The sequence below is a fragment of the Corvus cornix genome, chromosome 2, assembly GCF_000738735.6.
Source record: "Corvus cornix cornix isolate S_Up_H32 chromosome 2, ASM73873v5, whole genome shotgun sequence".
Taxonomy (NCBI): Eukaryota; Metazoa; Chordata; class Aves; order Passeriformes; family Corvidae; genus Corvus; species Corvus cornix.
The window spans coordinates 35,123,234-35,142,257 of NC_046333.1; the positions used below are offsets into that span (position 1 = coordinate 35,123,234).

General features: G+C 45.6%; 3 protein-coding genes across 5 annotated transcripts in view; 1 reads left to right on the forward strand and 2 right to left on the reverse strand.

The window, feature by feature from the left end:
- Window positions 1-7,738, reverse strand: part of GLB1 (galactosidase beta 1) — a 41,323-nt gene extending 33,585 nt beyond the window's left edge. The window contains exon 1 of the mRNA XM_010398827.4: window positions 7,580-7,738. Coding sequence (XP_010397129.1) covers window positions 7,580-7,633 — 54 coding nt within the window. The 5' untranslated portion in view covers window positions 7,634-7,738. The remainder of the gene's footprint in view (window positions 1-7,579) is intronic.
- TMPPE (transmembrane protein with metallophosphoesterase domain) lies at window positions 266-7,666 on the reverse strand. Of its 3 annotated transcripts, none has more exons than XM_010398824.4 (3): window positions 7,580-7,666; window positions 5,350-5,488; window positions 266-4,876 (listed from the first exon to the last, which is right to left on the reverse strand). In XM_010398824.4, exon 3 carries the CDS (start codon window positions 4,785-4,787, stop codon window positions 3,471-3,473), a length of 1,317 nt encoding a protein of 438 aa, XP_010397126.1. In that variant the 5' UTR covers window positions 4,788-4,876; window positions 5,350-5,488; window positions 7,580-7,666; the 3' UTR covers window positions 266-3,470. The 3 variants fall into 3 exon arrangements, with proteins under 3 accessions (XP_010397126.1, XP_010397127.1, XP_010397128.1); XM_010398825.4 differs by having other exon boundaries at window positions 5,373-5,488; window positions 7,580-7,660; XM_010398826.4 differs by lacking the exon at window positions 5,350-5,488 and having other exon boundaries at window positions 7,580-7,661.
- Window positions 7,739-13,314: 5,576 nt separating the features above from the next.
- On the forward strand, window positions 13,315-17,045 carry CCR9 (C-C motif chemokine receptor 9). Its single transcript, XM_039569271.1, has 2 exons — window positions 13,315-13,359; window positions 14,312-17,045. Exons 1-2 carry the CDS (start codon window positions 13,315-13,317, stop codon window positions 15,533-15,535), a joined length of 1,269 nt encoding a protein of 422 aa, XP_039425205.1. The 3' UTR covers window positions 15,536-17,045.
- Window positions 17,046-19,024: the final 1,979 nt, after the last annotated feature.

The following is a 19,024-nucleotide window of genomic DNA, read 5'->3' on the forward strand; positions in this document are numbered from 1 at the left end:
GTGATCCTTTTCTCTGTGCCACATCCTCACCCCCTCAGTCTGCACCTTTTTCTCCTAGGAGGCTTTAGGGAAATGTAATAGGGGCCTTACCTTTCCCACTTTCCACCATGCCTCGCTTGGCAGTGGGGGTGTAAGAGTTTCCAAAACTAGTCAGGTTTATTGTTTGTAGTTTTTGTTGGTAAATAGAAGGAGTGTGTAAAACTATTCAGCATAAACTGCCACAGTGCATACTGGTACAAAATAAAAGGTCATTAGAGGCCTCATGCTTGATATAAGAATAAAGTTTTATTGAATCCCAACATTTAAAGCATTTGTTATACCACAATTTTACATATTTTCCAATCAATTCTATAGTAATTATATAATAAATATAATTTTCACAGAGTGATGGTACTATTATATTCTGCTATTAATTCTGCAGTAATTAACTCCTCCTCACCCTCCAATGAACTGGCCTTTTATAGGATGAAATATATATTCATTTAGTTAAGTTCTCCAGATTAAATACATTACACACACACATAAAAGTTACAAAAAAAATTTTTTTTAAATTACAAAATAAGCAGCACAGCAATTTTTCTTCATCTGAAATACTGAACACAGGTCTGCACTGTGCACATTCAAATCAAACTGGAAAAAGTACAGAAAGAACCTTGAAGGACAGTTAGAGATTGCTGATTAGAGAGATTATAGAAATGGTTCATTCCTTCTATCAAACAAAAGGAAAAGGTTCATTGCTTTTATCAAACAGAATGTTGATCTAGGATACCTTCCATTCATACTTAAAAAGCAAAATAAGAAAAGGCTTTGAAGTGTTTTGGCACAGAAAGAAAACATTCTAAGTAATAAGTAATCACCAAGCAGACAACCCTTCAGAGGGAGAGAAACAAAAAAAATGGGCAAGAACTAAATTACATCGGGAGAACGCAATAAATTTATGAAATGACAATATGACCACTCGTAAAAGGACGCATATCTGCTTCTGAAAGGATACATAATTATCTTCCAAGAGAGGCGCATACAAAGTAATGAAGAAATTCTGGGATGGAAGGATCCCTTCAGCTAGGTTTTTGCACACACTTCCTCAGAATGAAGAGAGAAATAAAATGGGCAGGGAAAAAAAGAAAAAGTAAATAATACTAGCAACTCACTGAGAAACTGACACCATCTAAAATCAGTCCCACAAATGCCTCCTGCTGAGGAAACTGGCTTAACAATTAGTGTTCTTAACACAGTAAGAATATTCAGTGCAACAAGTGAAAAACAATCCTCCTGGACTACTGGCCAGGTGAGAATACTCTGCACCACTAAACCCAGAACACAGCTTTTAACTGAAGGCGTATTGACAAGCAAACAGAAGGCTACAGGCTATCAAAATTCTCTCCTCATAAGACCATTTGACACTATGCCACTAACTGCAAAAAATCTCAGAAGGATCCCACATGGACAGTGGGCAGTGTTGAAGGAAACTTTAAGATACTTAAATAGGTATTATCACACAATCATAAAAAAAAAGTTTACAAAAATTATAAGTGATGGGAAACAGAAATTATTTAATCTGGCAAGTAGAGAGCCTGGCTGGTAAGGTATTTAGTTTTCAGGCTGAAAGAGGACTGACTTTTCCAACAAGTCCAATAACCTTCATGACACGCTTACAGTATTTCTCATTATTCCTGAGTGAAAATGTAAGATGTTTGCACAGAGGAGCAGTCTACAAAACCAGCATAGGAATCAGAAACTCTGCCTGGGAGATGAAGACAAACTTCAGAATTTAACTTACAAAACCCCTCAACTGTACAAAGACTATGGTACTCTTCAAACACACCCCCATCTATCTCCTTCAATATGAGAACAGAAGCTGAAGAATGAAACAAAGCGTTTATGGTTGTCTGGTTCAGGATCACACAGGAAGACAGGAAAAGACCGAACACCTCAGCTCTGGTCTTCCACCCTCAGTCTCCTGTAGAAGAACTGCTCTCTTTTGCCTCATGCTACATGGGTCTGCCTGAGAGGAACCCGGGTACTGCTGGGCAGAAAGGCAGAGCAAGGAAAACCCTGTGGCTACAGCTGCAGATTGCAGAGGCAGGATTCCCAGGCTCCAATTGCCTGTGATGTTCCATGCAGCAACACTGAGGTGGGACAGGAGGAGAGAGAAGATGTACGGAAGTAAAGTGCTTCATCAGCCTGGACAAAATTCACACATTATTTTACACCCCAGCTTTCTTATGTGAACACAAAGATACAGAAACAAGAATGTTTGTATCAGTATTTTCTAATACCTCAAATTTCCCAATATTATGTTAATTTATGTTAAGACCTTCCATGAAAGATGGGAAGAAATCCTCCATCCCTCATTATCCTGTAGCAGTTACTCTGCTATGTGCCCATCAGATAACCATGACACTGACATGCAAATGCTCTTAGGGAAAGTCACCTGCTGCAGAGTTTACTCTCATTAAAAGAGGACATAATTTACTTAAATATTAAAGCCTTTAACAAATGTCAAGCATTAACCTATTTGCATTGTTTTCAAATAGCATCTACTTACTCTTGCAAGAGAAAAATGATGGAGGAGAAATTAGGCAGAGAAAAAAAATATAGAATGAAGATAAAAGACACTGAGTATTTCAGCTTTGGAATTAGTGCTTTATATAAGGCGGTACTGTATGCTCAGACAGCAACAGAAGTTAACTATGAAATATTTTTCAATTGCTTTTATTAGAGCTATTTTCAGTAAGTAATTACTGGATGCCCAGCTATTCTGGGGAAAATGCCTGAGAAAGACAGCTACTTTCACCCTTTGGCATCAGTCTCACCAACTTCTTAACTGGACAAAACTGAATTTCAGAACTGATGCCTGGCAACTTATAGTACTAGTAAGAAGCACAGACCAGAAGCCCTGGTACATGCTGCAGACAGCTAGCAGAATAAAGACATCCAGCGTCAATTAAAAGAAAAAAACCTTATACTATTCCTTTCCCACAACAAATCTAGCATAAGCCTCCTAGAGTTTACATACTCAGTGGGCACTCTTGCAGGCCTTTCTGCAAAACATGCACAAGTGACTTCACAGCACAAGCTCAGAACTTCACCTGCCTGAGATTTGTTAAGGCAGCTGCCTGATGGATACCGAACAGTGGAACATGAAGTAGCTGCAGGACACAGGTAATACTAAACATGCACAGGACACATATTATCTCCATGACATCAGTGTTACCTTTAAATGCAGAACCTCAACAATAATGAGCTCAAAGACCTAATTTCTTCAGTAATTTAATATGTCCCAAATTTGTTTCATAGCCCCAAGATACAGTTAGCGTTTTCTGCTCGAACTTAACAGAACCTGCTGAAGCTCAGCCCAACATATCTTCTCTGGCTTCCCTGAAAAAGGATTTGCTTTCATAGTAGAAGAGCCAATATACTGGCCAAAAAAAAAAAAAAATTTAGAAGTCTGTCAATTGGAAAATTCCTCAAGGAGAATGCAGAATTATCTCTGTTATTTCAGCTCTGCTGCCCAGCCTCATGGGTATTCCATAGTACATCGTCCCTGGGCTGACATAGACAAAGGTGTTCTGCCCAACTTTGTACAAGCCAACAAAGAACGGATTCAAAAGATAAGCTCCAGCATTTAGAGGGAAAATCTGCCCCCCATGAGTATGGCCAGAGAGAATTAAATTTATGTCTGGCCTCTCCTGAAGGGCCCACTTTGCAGCAACTGGCTGATGAGCTAAGAGTACTATTGCGTGCTCATTGCTACAACCTCTGAGAGCTTTTTTCAAATCCATGCCATGTCCTGAGTAGTGCAACACATCTGCTTCAATATCATCCACGCCAGCCAGGCAGAACCAGTCTGAAGCGCTCTTTGGTGAAACAATCTTCACATTCTCGTTATGCAGTGGCTGAATGTTAAATGATTTTAACAGCTCGAACCAGTTGCTAACATCTGAGGTGTAGTACTCATGGTTTCCTGTGACAAAGTAAGTTCCCAAAGGGGAATCAAGTTCTCCAAGAGGCTCAACAGCAGGTCGTATGATCTTTGCCTCAGCATCAGTCAGGTCCCCAACAATCACGGTGATATCTGGTTTTAAAGCCTTAACCATCCTCACTATCATGGCAAGCTTGGTCTTCCCAACTGTAGGCCCCAGATGGATATCTGAAAGCAACACCACTTTCAGGTTATTCATTGTTGAGGGCAGCTTGTGAACTGGAATCTCCACTGAATTCACAGTAGGAGGCTGGGAAGCATTTAACAGCCCAACAACAGTCAGCACAACAGTCAGCAAGACTGCCAGAACTGGTTTCAGTGCTGTTCTGTTCTTGTTGCCAGTGCCTGCCTTAGCGCCTCTCCCAGCCAAGAACTTGTAAGCCTGCTCTACAGAGCCTAGAGTGAAGAGGAAAAAGATGAGAATAATATAGGCTCCCAAGCAAGTGTAGGCAGCTAAAGAAAAGAAATAAGGCTCTTCTGCAACAAGAAATAGCAATGTAAAGAAGCTAGAATGAGCCAAAGCTAGAAACATGAACACAGCTATTTTCCACAGCATGAAACAGAAGGAGCTGGCAGCTGAAGACCTGGTGAACGTGGTGACTGTGCTTCTCCAAACATGAAGAGATCCCATCAACATGAGTGTATTAACAAATAGCGCCATTTGCAGCCTTAGAAGCCAGCGCCGTGTCCTGAAATCGAGTTTTTCCGCCAGGTAACTCCGCGATAGTATCATGGAGACGAAAACCACTCCTGCAGCCACTGCAGCCTTTGCTTCAATGGCCAATTGCTTGAAGGAGATCATCTTTGCTTCCTGACTGTTCCCTTCTGTTCTGCAGAAGTCTCCAGTAGTCAATAATGCGGTTATGAAGGGATGCCTTGGGTCAACAAAGCCTGCAACCAGGAACCAGTATGAGCCGCTTTAAAATATTACACACATTCCCTTTTTCCCAGACTGCAATAAAGGACTGCTACTCTACATACTACGCAAGATGCTGGGTCATGCAGAATCACTGTCATAAAGACACAAAGGAGATGTCCTGAAGTGGAGTAAATCAGACAACAGAAGAGACTGGATCCTGGAAGGCCCCTTCCAAGCTCCCTGTCTGCCTCCCCAAATCATTTCTCCCCCACACCCCTTCTTCTTTTAAATTCTTTTTTCTCGTTAAGACTTCCTAATAGTAGATGGCAATACATCACAACAGGGATGCAATGAGTCCTGGGAACAACCATTATAACATTTGTAAATCCCATACATGTTCTGGGACTAAGTTGCTTCTGCTATTAACTTAATACATGATCTCTGTTCTTCTTGCCAAGCAGTTGGCTCCATCTGAAAAGCAGGCATCACCCTAAAACATTCTTACCAAATGCAAGAGGTTCTACTAACACATGCTACAGCAGCAGTGAAATCCCCACTGGAACAGATGCAACTGTGGTCCCAGAAACTGCAGATGATCAGCAGATATCCTTGCCTGTAGTTGTGAATCAGACTTCTCCAAAGCCCTGAAAATCAGTAGGATCAGTGAAATTCATATTGTGTTTTGCTACTCACTTCCAGCTCACTTCCACTACGTGTAGAGTTTTCCAAGATTCAACACCTGTTCCAGCATATCCAGGTCTAACAGGACGCAACTAAGTTAAAAAGGGATTAAAACACCACACCCTGCTCCTTTAGAAGGGAGCACAGAATCTAATGCATGTTTGCTCACAGACTGAAAATAAACAAGCATCAGTTTTGTTTGAATGGTACCAGAATTCCCTGGTTTGCTCTGTATTTTGCTCAGTCACAGTGTTTCTACTAATGCTCAGGTTGCACATTTCTATTTAAAAGGAACCTATTGTTTTATTTTAATCATAGATAAAAAAGAGTTTGGATAGTCTTTTATGACATACAATAGAGACCACATCTGACATAACAGTCCCATAACAGCATACTGATTTTCAAAATACTTCCTGTCTCTCAATCCACGCTTAGATAGAGAAAGCAAGCAATCATTAAAGCCAAAATATCTCAGAACTAGGGCACAAAAGCAGCCTTGCAGGGCTCAGCAGTGAGCCTAAGCCCAGAAGTCTGCAAACTCCAGTTTGTCAGGTTGCTTATAGCTGCTGCATATACCCTCCCAAGCTAATTTAAAAGAACATTAGCACATCTGTGATGACAGGACCCTGATCTACTTTGAGGACTAGACCAAGTTTTAAAAAGACCCCTTCCCTCATTGCTTGTGTCAGGGAACTGCAGGCTGATAAGGGAACTTGTGCTTGCCAGCCTCAGTTCCTCAAGCCCTCTCAGCGGTTACTGAACTATTAAGACATAGTGCTATTTTACACATATGCCTCTACAGAAAACACACAGAGCTAGGAAGATAAGAGCACAAGAAACGCCCTACTGATTCAAGTCCACAGGTCCTCCAGGCACCATGCAATATTCTGTCTGCACAACAGCAGTAACAAATGCTGTTTTTAAAGAAATGACAGGACCCTGGCCCCTGTTTGTGGTCTGCTCCCTCATACTCCCCCTCAGCTGACAAAGCTGCTACACTAAGGACGTTAGAGGGCAAATCCTTGCATAGTCACTTCTGGATGTTGTTTATGAACTTGATGTATTTAAATTTGGCAAATCCTGGTGGTTTTTTTTCATGTGTTAAGTACTGTCTGCTTCTCCAACCTCCCATGGCAGCAAGTTGTCAAAACTATGTATTTTTACAGTATTTTATTTGTTTGAAACTAACCTATTAAATCCCCCCAAAATGCTAATACTACCAAATTTGAAGAGTATTTGTCCTCCATTCCTCTTGCCTGCTGCCTTCAAAATTCTGGAAGGCTCAGCCACAACCTCACCCCTCAGAGACCACACTGACTGTGACTCAATCTTCCCTTCCATAAAGGTCTCACATGATGTTGTTCTACATTTCCTACGCCTTTAACCACCTGTACCCCATTCAACTGCAACATCTACCAATGATGCAGTGACACTCTGCCTCAAACTCAAGGCATAAACCACGAGAACTGTGGAGCCTGAGGATTTGTCCTTAGGCTGTGGTATTGTGTCCCCCGGGACAAGGCGGCTATAACAGAATCTACGCAGAACAGGAAAAACCCCTTTCCCTCCTCTCATACACCACAGGATCAGCAAGTTTTCCCACGGGATCTCCCAACAGTGTCGGTACCGGTTCTCCCACTGCCCCGGGTTGCTCAGCGAGGCCTTCACGGTTCCTGGGCGCGCAGGGAGCCCCGGCTCTGGCAGCATCGCTCCGGCCCCCGGCCATCACGCCCGGACGGAGGCACCGCCAGCCCTTCCTCAGCACCAGCGGGCTGGGAGCGGGCCGGCCTGCTCGGGAGAAGGGAACGGACCTCTCCCTGCCCCGGCTCCGGGATCTCCCCCTCGGCGATGCCACAAGCCCGGCACCCGCGCCCTGCGCGCCGCCCATGAGCCCCAAATCGCTCATGGTTCAAAAAAGGACCGAGGCGAAGCGCCTTCCTCCAGCGGCGGGAGGAGGCCCCTGCCAGCCCTCCCTCGCCCACGCCGGGCCCCCGCGCCCTCACAGCCACCCCCCGCGTGTCCCTGGCGGAGGGGGAGGCGAGGCGGGCACTCACCGCCGCCCGGAGGAGCGCGGCCAGGGCGGCCAGCGGGAGCAGGAGTCGCAGCATGGCGGGCGGCAGCCAGGAAACGGCGGCGTCAGCTGACGGCTCCGCCGGGAAACGGCCGGCGCAGGACGGGCATCCCTCCTCTTCCTCCTCCTCCCTCCGCACCGGCACCGCGGCAGCGGCGCTCCACCCCTCAGAGCCCGGCCTCCTCCTGCCCTCGCCCCCCGGGACAGACCCTGGGCAGCCCTGAGGGAGTGCGGGTGGGTGCGCTAGTTCCCGTGTTAAAGCACTGCCGGGCAGTTTCAGCAGCTCACAGGAGACTTTGGGATACAACCTCCAATACATCCAAGGATTCCTCTCACGCAAAAGTTTCCAAGATGGAAAGGTCTTGCTGCCCTTTACCTCTCCTGGGCAGCCCATCGTCCTGAGCAGAAGCACTTCTCCTTCCTGTGCTAGAGCACTGTCATCCTCTTTCGGTTGCCCAGCAGTAAAATTAACATACAACCTCCAATGCTGAGTACATCTCAAAGATTGCTCCCATGCAAAAGGTGCCGGGACTGAAAGCTGGTTCTGGCCTTTACTTCCAGTGACCAGCACCACATGCGCTCCAGCCGGTCCAAGGCCAAGGACTTGTCCCAGCTCCCCAGAGGAATGACAGAACAGCCGCCTCTGCCACCTTGGCTGGGCAGAAAGGCCACACGCAGCTCCACCCACGCCAAGGAGGTGGAAGAAGGGTCTCCCAGTCTCCAGGCCAGCACCAGAGGTGCGGATGCCTGGGGGACAACAGGAAGGCAGGGAGGTGGCCCTACTCTCACTTCCAGCCATGCAGCTAATTTCTACTTCATGGGTGAGGGTGCTTTGGAAAGAGAATGACAAAATGCGGGGCCAGGGAGGGGAAAGAGGGAAAAGGGTAAATAAAAAAAGTAAAACCCAAACCAGAAAGAGGCATTTTGCCCGGGGACCTCACTAACTAGTTCCCAGAGCAGCCTGAATTTTGCTCTCTTCATATTCAGAGTTGAAATTTTGCTGGCACTTTTCCTTCTGTCAGCAGAGATTTTAAACTTGATTGCTTCGTGGTTGCTGTGGCCAAGAAAGTCACAAATCATCCCTCAACCCCTAAGTACCTCTCTGTTAACAAGCAACAAATTAAGGAGGGCACCTTTCCCAGTCAGTTCTCTTAGTACCTGTACCAAGAAGTACAGGTGTTTTAGGAATCTTGTGGACCTGTTTTATCAGCTGTGTTGATTTACATGTACTTCTTAGTTGCTTAAAGACTAATTTGTTGGTGTTGTCATCCTGGCTGGGTGGCCTGTAGTAGACTCCCACAATCACATCCGCTTTATTTGTTTGTCCTTTAATCCTTACCTGGAGGCTCGCTTACGCCAGTGACGGTGCATCTCTGGGGCAGAGCCAAGGCTTCTAAGCTCCTCTTGCTTGTTCCTCATGCTGTGTGTAGAAACACTTCAAATGCAGTTCCTTGTACCCAGTGCCTCATGTAGCCAACTAAGGATCTCACTGGTGCACAGTCTCTCAAACTTTGGTGTGCCATTCCTTTGCTCATCCCTGGTGAGCCTCGTTTTATTCCTTTCCCCTGCACACTTCTGCAGACAAACACTTAGGAGTTAAAAGCCACAGTATGAACCAGGCTACAGTGTGAGTAACAAAGCCAGCGATTCTCCTAAAATAGTAGCTGGACCTGAGATCTGTAAAGTTTTTATATCCCTTGAGAACAGATGCAGCCAAAAGAATGTGTACTCTAAAATGATTACTCCAATCCAGGCAAGCAGACACAGGCAGCTCCCAATTTAATTAAGAATACACAGCACAGGAATATGAATACCTGACAGGAATGAGAACGTTTAACACCAGCCTTTGGGGTCTGGTTTGTCTGTCCTCACCTGCCAAGTGCTCTGTAAAAGGAGCTGCTGGTGACATGGCTCTATACAGGAATTGCTACAACATTCCTTGCCAGCAAACAGCAATTGGGTTCACAGAAATACATATATATATATATATATATATATATATATATTTTTTTTTTTTTTTTTTTTTTTTTTTTTTTTTTTGGTGGTAGAAACCGGATAACTGTGTGTCTTCAGTACCTAGACTTTAAACCTGTCCTATTTTTGTGGAGGAAAAGTGTTGCTACACTTAGGGTAATGTAAATAATTTTTTTTTTCCTTCAAGCTCTGTGTTTGCAACCCATCCTCACAGCCAAAACTGTTATTTCAGCTGTTGTTAGGAGTTTATCTGGGCAGGCTTGGGCCAACACATTTTTGTGATGGATGTGCTAATTGACAGGGCCATTCAGAGAGTTTTCAAGATGGTTTTTCACTTTAACTCTCCACCTTTCTGAAGAGAAGGAAAAATTTAAGGACTGTGTACCCATGCTGGAAATGGGAATAAGAACAGCCTTTTGTTTGCTGGGTATGGAAATCGCCAGGAAGCTCTCTGTGTAATCTACATAAGTAAGTAACCTGGCTGGAGTTGCAATCAGAGGCACTGATCTCACTGACTGCAAATATCCTCCAGTGAGTTGCAGACACAGCCTCTCCTAAACAGACCATCTGAGGAATTATTGAACTTCTAAAATAGCCTGCTTGGAATGAAGCAGCATAATGTCCTACTTTTACCCAAGGGAAGGAAAACAGGTATGTTAAAAGACAGATTTAGTGCAAACACAATGCAGTTTTCACTGTGAAAAAAGGAAACTTTTTGGTCAGGGTCAGCAGAGGATATAACCACAAGTTTTGTTCTGTTTCTGCAAAATCTTTCCAGCCCCTGATCAGTATGTCAAGCTAAGTACTTCTCTGTCTGTAGTACCTGCAATAAATTAGGGCTTTAAAAATCATCCCCAAATTCTGCTTAATATTAAGCACCCTGAAGTTAAAAAGAACACATAGAAGAAATGCTGGTGGTTTTAATTTTCTTACTTTAAACAAAACAAAAAATATAGTGTTTCACTTGCAAGTTCTCTTGATGAACATGAAAGCAATCTGTAAGGAAAACAGAGATGCTTAGGTTTGCATCAATATGAGCTGAGGGGAAGTCAAAAGTTATCTCACAATGCATGCTGGTATTGCAAGAACTGACTGCATTGTCTCTGGTTTTGCTTGAAAGGAATTAACTGTGGATGGCATTGAGTGAGGACACAAATCAGGAACCAGTTTGGCAGAAATTTGGCAAGAGGACTCACATTCACACTGTTCTGCTTCTGTTCCCACTCTGAGGGGCAAAAAAGCTGCTGTTGTCAGCAACACTCACTTAACAAATGGCATGTGGCAGGAAAGTAAAGAACAGGATGAGCAGCTGCCCATGTTCTGGTCTGGAGGTTTATGTGCCCCGGGGGCTTTTAGTACAGTGGGACTGGCTGTATAAAGTGGTGGGTTAAATGACACATTTTAATTTGCTTCCAGGGAGAATTAAACTAAGTCTGATTAAAGTCACTTAAATCCTGAACATGAGAGCTCAGATTCACGAAGGAGAGACCAAAGGATGTGAAGATCCTTGCATCAAAGGCTTTGCCCATGGGCATGCCTTTACCCTACTGCAGTTAATGTAACCCTCCCAGTGCTGAATCAGCTTGCATTATACCAAGGGCCAAACTAGCCTGAAGTAAGGATAATTACCATGGATCCACTGTCAGGCAGCCATTTGCAAGCTCAGAGTAACTCATCCCTAGTCCCAGACGCTGCACCTGTGCTTTCACACCTGGGCTTTCCTTAGCAGGTGCCCTGGGGTTTGGCTGAGATCTGCTCCCCCACTCCTCTTTTCCTAGAGGATGGCCCAGGAGGTGAAAGAAGCCAAGTACTGTACAGTGGTATCATCATACAGACCTATGCTCATTTCATGAAGAGTTTTAAGATGACAACCAATTACTAGAGATACCCAGATGCCTTAGGGGAGATTTTGCAGTGGAGTGTGGAGCACCCTGGGCTCCTTCCCCTTGGAAGGAGATGCCTTGCTGCTGACATGAGCATGGTGCCAAATGACAGCAGAGCCCAACCCAAAAACTAGCCAGAATAATTGTTTTTTCCATAACTGGAACTGAGCTTGCACTGCAATTTGGAGATTTCCTTGAAGTGTGAGTTGAATGAGCATTGGTCACAGCTGAACACCATCATTAAAGCAAAACCCCGTGGTGCTCAGACTTCCTGCAGAGAGGGGAACTTAAATCAGCATCATTTGCATGCCAGCTGACCAGAAAGAAGACATAAGATGTGCAAGTTCATACTTTTATTAACCAGTTCTCACTGCCTTCCTCTTTAAAGTCTTTCCTACCATACTCTTCTGGACGGTTGTCACATAAAGATGTGCCACCAGTAGGGACTTCATGTGACTGCCTGCCATCCTGCCCTGGATCTCCCCACTTCCTGCAGCAGGGATAGCCTGGCCTTTCCTCTTGAAGGTGGCATGCTTTTGTTTTGCTCTATTTTGCTGTTGTTTGTAAAGCACCTGGTGTTGCAGGGCATGACACAGACCCTGTGATCCTGGCTCCTGCCTGCTGGCAGCCTTGGCAGACAGCAGTGGGAAGCTGTGACTGTGGGTCAATCTGGAGCGGTCAGGACTAGACCTGGTTCCTCATTCCTGTCCCAGCCTTCCCAAGAAGACACTGGCAGATGCCCAGAGGCACCCAATTCTTGTTCACAGATATTTTTTTCCCCAGTGAAAGTGTTTTGCAGCAAGGCACAGCCTAGGAGCAACCTCTGATTTGCCCTGTGCTAGATGATGCATATGAGCAGAAAAATGATGGTATGAGACATTGTCCCTTTGGTATTGAAAGAACTTACCAGGGAAAAAAACCCAAAAAACCAAACCAAAATAAAAATAAAAGAAAGAGAAGATTGCCACCTGTGTTTGAGCCACCTAAAACATGAAAACCACAGAGTGAACAGTCTGTGACAGGTCTAGTCAGGCTGAGACCCCAGGAGCACACACTCACCTCAGCCTAAAAAGAGCTCCAATTGTAGGTGTAAAGAGCAAACATCACATGCAGAGTGTGACTCCTGGGTGCCACATCCAGGCTGGCCCTGCTGCAGCAACTATCCCAATGAGTCCCCCCACTCCTCCACTGTTCATGTCTCTTTTTCCCACGAGCAGCCTCCGTGGAAAGGAAACTGAATTACAAATCACCTTTTTTTTTTTCCCCACCAAACTGGTCCAGTTACAATGATCTTTTTGTTTGCAATTTAAGGTAGGTCTGACAGCTAGAAGAAAATAACACAAAAAAGCTCCCTGGGGATGCACAGCTCTGCACCTTTCAGCAGATGCTGCAGTGACATGTTAGAAGTGAGTTCTGGGGAGAAATCAGGAGCTTACTGACTGCCTGCTACCAGGCACAATGACAGGTGCTTTTAGTCAGCCCCCAACGAGGAGCCAGAGGGAAGCCAGAGCATGGGCCACTTCCCCATGGAGGAGGTTTGGCTCCATCCAGCTTCTGCTGGGGTCTCTTCAAGGTGACTTCTCAGTTATGTGAGCTGCTTTTGAAGGGGTCTGGAGGAAAGGTCTGTGCTAGTTGAAGTTCCCCAGTAGCACTGACCCTTCTTGTGTTGTCACCAGGCATTATTCTGGAGAAGCTGGTGCAGAACATGTTGAATACTTAGGTGCATGTGTCTTGCATCGAGCCCACCAGGCTCAGCTACCTTTTGTGATGATGGGCTGACTAGAAAAGGAATCTGCATCAGAAAAAAACAATATTTTCTTGCTTACTGGGGCTTAATGATCAGCTTTGCAGGCCAACAGCAATGAGCACTGTGCCTAAACTCACAGATAAGAAAGAGAAGTTGCAGGTAGAGATTAATTACTTGCGGAAGCAGATGCAAATATTTAAGACTGCAAAGCACTGCTAAAGCCAGGTACTTTTCCTTCATAGTTGCTAGATAATTTAAGAGACACATCTCAATTTTTCTTATGAATCTTTTGCAAGATACAGAGCTTTTAGATTACTTTTTACATGTGCACACTGGGGAGTCTACAGCTTGTGAAAAATGAGATTGCAGTGACTCATCAAAGGACTTAATCAGCACAGTGCCGTAGAGAAGCTGAAGACCTAATGTAGGCTAAATGTAAATTTGTAAAATGGAAATAGCTAAATATTTCAAATCAGTGACATCAATTTCTGTGTGGTTTGTTCGTCTTCCGGGCAGACTTGTTTCAAAGAGTCGAGGTTTTTCTTAAAAGTAGAAGAAGAAGAAGTACAAGGAAGAGTCACAGTTCTGCTTCAGAGTTGTTTCAAATCAATTGTTTTCCCCATCTTTCCTCTCCAGGCTACAGAGGTTCCTTCAGGACTGAGGAGCGATCTGGCTGAAGATGGCAGCTGCAAGTGTAGTGAGTATACAGCTATGTCACTGTTCATCTCCTTTTCCTTCCCCTCCCTCTTTGCCTCCATCAGTTTTCTGCCTCTTTTGAGCCACTGGTACTATCCCAACATAGCAATAACACAACTTCTTCTCCACCTCTTTCCAAGCTGGGCATTTTGCCTTTTGTTATGTATTTGAAGCCAAGCAAACCATGTTTTGAATTACCTGAGATAATGCTTTCACCACCTGCCATTTTAATAACCGACGTTGGCGGGACTTCGTGAACTGCTCTTTTGTAGAGTTTCTTATTCAGTGGGTCATTTTTATAAATCTCTGCTTTACTGCACACTTCAAGCAATCTGAAATGCTCTGTTTCACTGGCAGCCTTTGAACTTTCTCATTTAAATGGAATACATCAGGCATCTTCAACTGCATCTGGTAGAGAGGGGTAAATGTGTTCTTTACTGAGCCTCTCAACACAAGTTCACTACATGTCCTATTGCAGGTCACACATCCTGGCAAGAGTAGCCTGGATTTCTACAGGAATTACAGCATGGTGCTGTCCCTGTGTGAAAACCCAGTGAACAGCACAGACTTCATGTGCGACAAGAGGCAGGTCAGGCAGTTCGCTCAAGCCTTCCTGCCAGTGTTTTTCTGGCTCATCTTTGCTGTGGGCACAGTGGGGAACACCTTGGTCGTGCTTGTCTATTGCAAATACCACTCCAGGAGGAGCATGATGGATCGGTACCTGCTGCACCTGGCCATCGCCGACCTCCTGCTCCTTTTCACCCTCCCCTTCTGGGCCAAGGCTGCTTCCGATGGATGGATCTTCAAGGACTTCATGTGCAAAGTCGTCAACAGCATGTATAAGATCAACTACTATGGCTGCAGCTTGCTTCTAACCTGCATCAGCTTTGACAGGTACATCATTATTGTCCAGGCAATGAAAGCTAAAACTTGTAAGCGAAGGTGGCTCCTGCGCAGCAAGCTCATGTGCCTGGCTGTCTGGCTGACATCTGTGAGCCTGTGCATCCCAGAAATCATTTACAGCCAGAGCATGCAGGTGGGTGATGTAACAGCTTGCAAAATTATGTACCCACCAAATGTCAGCGTGATCTTCAGAGTTACGGTCCTGGCCTTGAAAGTCATCATAGGATTCTTCTTTCCTCTCTTTGTCATGGTTATTTGTTACGCCCTTATCATCAACACCCTCCTACAAGCAAAAAGATCCCAAAAGCAGAAGTCACTGAAGATCATCACCATGATCATCACTGCTTTCCTCCTCTCTCAGTTCCCATACAATATTGTTTTGCTGGTAAAAGCCATCAACACCTACACCGGGGTGGTGCACAGTTGTCAGGCTGCCAACCAGCTGGACATTGGGCTGCAGGTCACCCAGAGCATCGCCTTCCTCCACAGCTGCCTCAACCCCTTCCTCTACGTCTTCGCTGGTGAGCGGTTCAGGACGGCGCTGGGCAGGATGATACAAAGCTGTGGCTGCTGCTGGAGCAGGGGCCAGGAGCACTCCTCTGCCTGTGACAGCCAGGAGCACAGCTCAAACTTGTCCTTCGCCATGCTGGGGAGGCGGCAGGTGAGGAACTCTCTCATCCTCAGCACTCACTGGACCTCCTCTGGTGTGTCCCCTCCTTGCAAAGTCATGTTGTAAGTTAGTCCTCACCCTCTCCTCTCCAGAGAAGCACCAAACTCTTTGGAAATCACCTGTATACCCCAAAGATTATCCCAGAGGAGCAGGAAGGGTTGGGGGCCTGTCCTTGACGTGCAGGACCCAACCAAGGGTTGCTGGCTGAGAGGACAGGAAACCTTTGGCAGATGGGAGCAAAATGGAACCATACTTGCTATAAACAGAACTGGTAGAGGTCAAAAGCTATCTTTGTGACAGCTGTAAATAGCTGGCCCATCTGCAGCTCAGACCACAACCTGAAATAACAAGTCTTGCAGGGAGGTGGTAAACCCAGCTATGGCAGCAACAGAGGCAGATGAAGCGTTCTGTCCATAGGTATGGAGCAGCAGGAGGGGGCTCAGCCTTCGTTCCCCTGTGAGGGTGGCCTGACTTGGGAGCCCTGCCAGATTTCTACACAGATCCCCTCCCCTCTAAAGGAGAACAGCATTTAGCTCTGACACTGGTTTGTTGCAGTGAGCAAATGCTGCTCTCTTTGGCTCCATAGGTGGCTTTTCTTGCAAAGAAAGGCCAGTAGTTCACATATATGAAGTGCAGAATGTGATCTGTCTTTCTCCTGTATTTTAGCTGTGTGATGTCAGGTGTGATGGCTCCCATTTTGATACTGGAAACAAATCACCCCTCACAATGAAAATATAAGGGCTTCAGAGACATTGAGTTGTCTGTCCCAAGGATATTTGCTGTATGGTGCAAAGCTGTCATAAATCAGAACACAAAAACCAAATCCATGGTTCAACTGACAGCCAGTTATGCACCAATATCTCTGGAAAATATATTTAACCTAGGGCCCGCAAGACAGGGAGTAATTAAGTACCAAACCTGATGAAATTTGGAATGAGACATCAGTTTGTGGAGGCTGCCATTCCCAAAAGTGGTGTGCTGTAATGCACCCCCCAAAACCCGAGCCCACAAGGGCATCATTTATCTGTTCCCCCTCGCTCATCCCCTCACAGGGACATGGCATCGCCTGTCCTGCCTGACCACAACCTGCACCTCTCACTCTTCAGTTGCAGGTTGTAGTGCTCTGGAGGCTTTGTTTTAAATAATTTCATTTAACCTGGTTTGCCTTCTGGTAATTAGCTCTTCCAGGGGAAAAAGGGTTGTCATTGTGCATTTTTCATTAAAGCATGTCCATAAATAAGAGCTTTCTGCAAAGTTTGGTGCCACTTTTCTAGCTAATAGGGTACCACTGGGCAGATGGGGTTCAAGTGTAGGAACCCAGAGTGCCGAGAATATTTCTCTGCCTGTTTTTAAGGGTTCTTACTCCCCTGAACAACACTGTTTTAACCTCCAACCTTGGAAAAAATTACCAACGGTCAGACAGAACTAGAACATACAGTGGTGTGACTTAGGTGATAGACTATTATGTAAGATTGTCACAGGGTAAAAATTTAGAGATTTTGGGGCTTCTCTTTGTAGTAAATAGATAAGAGTAAAAAATATCAAAATGGAGGATTGTTGTTGTTCTCTAAACCTTCTTCTCCTTCTACTACTCCATATTCTGCAGTAAAAGTAGTTTGGGATGATTGGATAGAGCATTCCGCAGTTCCTGCCCGTGTTACTGAATAATTGGTAGGAAAGTGAAAATAATATATGTTTTTAGTAACTATTGGTTAAATTATTTTTAAAAGGCTGTGTAAATCTTGATAATTAGAGACTTCACGCCTGCTTTCTGTGCTCTATGCTGTACCTGTGTCACGTTAGTGGCTCTGTTCCTCTGATAAGACTTAATAAACAACTATCCGGCAGCATTGAAACTCAAGGAAAAGTCTTGGTTTATCTTTGAAACTCCTTGCAAGGACTTTTAGAAAATTCTCTCCCATCAGGAGGGATCTGATTTATGGCACGGTTCAGTGTCATTCAAGTTTCATATACATTTATTAGGGTTTTTTACCTTTTCCTTAGGAAGAAAAATGGTCAAAGATGTACATATTTTTTACTGTATGTGTAAGAAAGGTTTGGGAGGGGTTTGCGGTTTGTGCTCAGCAAACAGAAGCTGAAATTCTGTTAAATAAAGGCACTGCCATGTACACCAAGGGGATGAAGTGGTTGTTTCTTGCCCACACATCCTTCCCAGTTCAGATCCATACACATAACCTGCTTGCAATCACAGCATTTACCCTGCTCAAAAGAGTCCGAAGGAAAGCTTTGCTAAGCGGGTTTATTTCACAGATCTAACCCTTGTGGTGTGGAAGCTGCAGCTGAGAACCCCACAGGCACCCTGAGGTGAGGGGTGAGGTGCAGTCTGGGGAGGCAGGGCAGGTTTCTGAGGGAGCACACTGGGGGCAGATGCTTCTCCACAGCAGCTCAGTCCCACTACCCCTTCCTGAGGCTGGGGCTGATGGTGCTCCTACACAGAGGGTTCTCCTGGCCTGAAAAAACCCGTCCAGTTATGCAAACAAGTAAGTGTGCAAACCTTAGCTGCTGCAAGCCCCTCTCCCCTGCACAGCATTTCGCCAGCCCCAGGAACTTGAACTGCATGGCCATCTCAGAGAAAGTAAAGCTTCTTCAGTCCCCAAAACACAGTGGGAAATACTCATACTCGATCAGCAGGTGAAACTGCTGAGGGTGGTGAAACAGCAATGAACTTGCAGCAGTTTGGGGTGACAGGGTTGTCCCTGGGTCATGCAGATCCTGCTCTGAGTCACACTGCTCTCATCACTTTGTCAGGGAAAGCTAGTGGCCCAGCCTCGCTGGGGGCAGATTTTCCTCTTGGGGTTTGTTCCACCACAGCTGCCTGTGGTCCAGCAGCTGCTGGTGGCTCCCCAGGCTGCTCTCACCACACAAACTCTGGGAGGAAGCTGCAACCCAGTGCCCCTCTGGCTGCAGCCTTGTCACCAACCCTTGTTGGCCAGCACACAGCAAGGACTCAGTCATGGAGGTGTTTTCTGCCATTACTCCCTCTTCCATCTCCTTGGGGCCTCCGTCTGCCAGCAGCACAGCTGCTTGTGGTCAAGCCCTCCTTGAGCTCCTCTGTCCCCCTGCCCTGATGTTTTACTTGGATTTATCCTACCACAATCCCTCTTGTCCCTCACTAGGGTGTCCCCATCCTTCACCTGATGCTCTCTTCTGGGATGGGAGGTTTCCTCCCAGGCAAAGGGTATTGGCTCCCCTGCCCCATGGTCCCTCACACATCCCATGGGACTCCGCTCACGTTTTATGCACAGCTCTAGCAGGATGGTCACCGAGCAGTTGCTGGAAGTCCTGGGAGGCGCCTGAGATCTCCCATAGCTTGGCTCCCCTCCCCTCTCTTTAAGACCATTTTTTCCTAGATGTTCCCAGTTTTGGGCTGTAGTCTCCTATGCTGTTGCTCTTCTTTGAAGGGGCAGCTGGACTCGTATCTGCCCCAAGTGCTGCGTTGTTACTGCAGTGCAGGCAGTCACGTAGCACAGCTTGTGGTACAAGGGGAGGAAGCTGGGAGAGCCCATGAGGAACTTTCACTCTCTGCAGGCAAAC